The sequence below is a fragment of the Haliotis rufescens genome, unplaced genomic scaffold (genome assembly GCF_023055435.1).
Source record: "Haliotis rufescens isolate VD_foot unplaced genomic scaffold, xgHalRufe1.0.p SCAF_15, whole genome shotgun sequence".
NCBI classification, from domain to species: domain Eukaryota; kingdom Metazoa; phylum Mollusca; class Gastropoda; order Lepetellida; family Haliotidae; genus Haliotis; species Haliotis rufescens.
In genome coordinates, this window is record NW_025963835.1 from 5,887,618 (window position 1) to 5,890,799 (window position 3,182).

The following is a 3,182-nucleotide window of genomic DNA, read 5'->3' on the forward strand; positions in this document are numbered from 1 at the left end:
CCCCCCCCCCTCCCGACAACATGACGTCCTGCTTATCTGACACCCTGACGCCCCGAACACCTGACACCATGACGCCCTGACTGACACAATGACGCCCTGACTATCTGACACCATGACGCCCTGACTGACACAATGACGCCCTGACTATCTGACACCATGACGCACTGACTATCTGACACCGTGACTCCTTGACTACCTGACACCACGACGCCTTGACTCCCTGACACCATGGTGCACTGACTATCTGACACCATGGAGCCCTGATTACCTGATACCATGGCGCCCTGACTACCTGACACCATGGCGCCCTGACTACCTGACAACATGACGCCCTGACTACCTGACACCATGACGCCCTGACTACATGACACCATGACGCCCTGACTACCTGACACATGACGCACTGATTACCTGACACCATGGCGCCCTGACTACCTGACACCATGACGCCCTGAATACCTGACACCACGCCTCCTTGACTACCTGACACCATGCCTCCTTGACTGACTGACACCATGCCTCCTTGACTGACTGACATCATGACTCCTTGACTGACTGACACCATGACTCCTTGACTGACTGACACCATGACTCCTTGACTACCTGACACCATCCCTCCTTGACTGACTGACACTATGCCTCCTTGACTACCTGACACCATGACTCCTTAACTTCCTGACACCATGCCTCCTTGACTACCTGACACCATGTCTCCTTGACTACCTGTCACCATGCCTCCTTGACTACCTGACACCATGACTCCTTGACTACCTGACACCATGACTCCTTGACTACCTGACACCATGCCTCCTTGACTACCTGACACCATGACTCCTTGACTGACTGACATGATGCCTCCTTGACTGATTGACACCATGACTCCTTGACTACCTGACAACATGCCTCCTTGACTGACTGACACCGTGACTCCTTGACTGATTGACACCATGCCTCCTTGACTCCCTGACACCATGCCTCCTTGACTCCCTGACACCATGGTGCACTGACTATCTGACACCATGGAGCCCTGATTACCTGATACAATGACGCCCTGACTATCTGACACCATGGCGCCCTGACTACCTGACACCATGACGCCCTGACTACCTGACACCATGGCGCCCTGACTACCTGACACCACGACGCCCTGACTACCTGACACCATGACGCACTGATTACTTGACACCATGCCTCCTTGAGTACCTGACACCATCACTCCTTGACTACCTGACGCCATGACTCCTTGACTACCTGACACCATGCCTCTTTGACTGTCTGACACCATGACTCCTTGACTACCTGACATCATGCCTCCTTGACTAACTGGCACCATGACTACCAGACTGACTGACACCATGACTCCTTGACTACCTGACACCATGACTCCTTGACTACCTGACACCATGACTCCTTGACTGACTGACACCACGCCTCCTTGACTGACTGACACCATGACTCCTTGACTACCTGACACCATGACTCCTTGGCTACCTGACACCATTACTCCTTGACTACCTGACACCATCCCTCCTTGACTAACTGACACCATGACTCCTTAACTTCCTGACACCATGCCTCCTTGACTACCTGACACCATCCCTCCTTCACTACCTGACACCATGCCTCCTTGACTACCTGACACCATGCCTCCTTGACTACCTGACACCATGACTCCTTGACTGACTGACACCACGCCTCCTTGACTGACTGACACCATGACTCCTTGACTGACTGACACCATGCCTCCTTGACTGACTGACACCATGACTCCTTGACTACCTGACACCATGACTCCTTGATTACCTGACACCATGACTCCTTGACTACCTGACACCATGACTCCCTTACTGACTGACACCATGCCTCCTTGACTACCTGACACCATGCCTCCTTGACTACCTGACACCATGCCTCCTTGACTACCTGACACCATGCATCCTTGACTACCTGGCACCATGCCTCCTTGACTACCTGACACCATGCCTCCTTGACTGACTGACATGATGCATCCTTGACTACCTGGTACCATGCCTCCTTGACTACCTGACACCATGACTCCTTGACTACCTGACACCATGCCTCCTTGACAACATGACACCATGACTCCTTGACTGACTGACACCATGTCTCCTTGACTACCTGGCACCATGACTCCTTGACTACCCTCACACCCTGCCTCCTTGACTGACTGACACCATGATTCCTTGACTGACTGACACCATGACTCCTTGATTACCTGACACCATGCCTCCTTGACTACCTGACACCATGCCTCCTGGACTACCTGACACCATGCCTCCTTGACTGACTGACACCATGACTCCTTGACTACCTGACACCATGACTCCTTGATTACCTGACACCATGACTCCTTGACTACCTGACACCATGACTCCCTTACTGACTGACACCATGCCTCCTTGACTACCTGACACCATGCCTCCTTGACTACCTGACACCATGCATCCTTGACTACCTGACACCATGCCTCCTTGACTGACTGACATGATGCATCCTTGACTACCTGGTACCATGCCTCCTTGACTACCTGACACCATGACCCCTTGACTACCTGACACCATGACTCCTTGACAACCTGACACCATGACTTCTTGACTACCTGACACCATGCCTCCTTGACAACATGACACCATGACTCCTTGACTGACTGACACCATGTCTCCTTGACTACCTGGCACCATGACTCCTTGACTACCCTCACACCATGCCTCCTTGACTGACTGACACCATGATTCCTTGACTGACTGACACCAGAACCACTTGACTGACTGATATAATGATCCCTTGAACTGACTGACACCATGACTCCTTGACCTGACACCTTGACTCCTTGACTACCTGACACCATGCCTCCTTGACTGACTGACACCATGATTCCTTGACTACCTGACACCATGACTCCTTGACTACCTGACACCATGACTCCCTGACTGACTGACACCATGCCTCCTTGACTACCTGACACCATGACTCCTTGACTACCTGACACCATGCATCCTTGACTACCTGGCACCATTCCTCCTTGACTACCTGACACCATGCCTCCTTGACTGACTGACATGATGCATCCTTGACTACCTGGTACCATGCCTCCTTGACTACCTGACACCATGACCCCTTGACTACCTGACACCATGACCCCTTGACAACCTGACACCATG

General features: G+C 52.4%; 1 protein-coding gene across 1 annotated transcript; it reads right to left on the reverse strand.

The window, feature by feature from the left end:
• Positions 1-667: 667 nt before the first annotated feature.
• On the reverse strand, positions 668-1,549 carry LOC124135026 (keratin, type I cytoskeletal 9-like). Its single transcript, XM_046500181.2, has one exon. It carries the CDS (start codon positions 1,547-1,549, stop codon positions 668-670), a length of 882 nt encoding a protein of 293 aa, XP_046356137.2.
• Between the last annotated feature and the right edge of the window lie 1,633 nt (positions 1,550-3,182).

Bases quoted from the DNA above. Each gene is read 5' to 3' on its own strand.
- LOC124135026 (XM_046500181.2), bottom strand. From the start codon at position 1,549: ATGGTGTCAGTTAGTCAAGGAGGGATGGTGTCAGGTAGTCAAGGAGTA.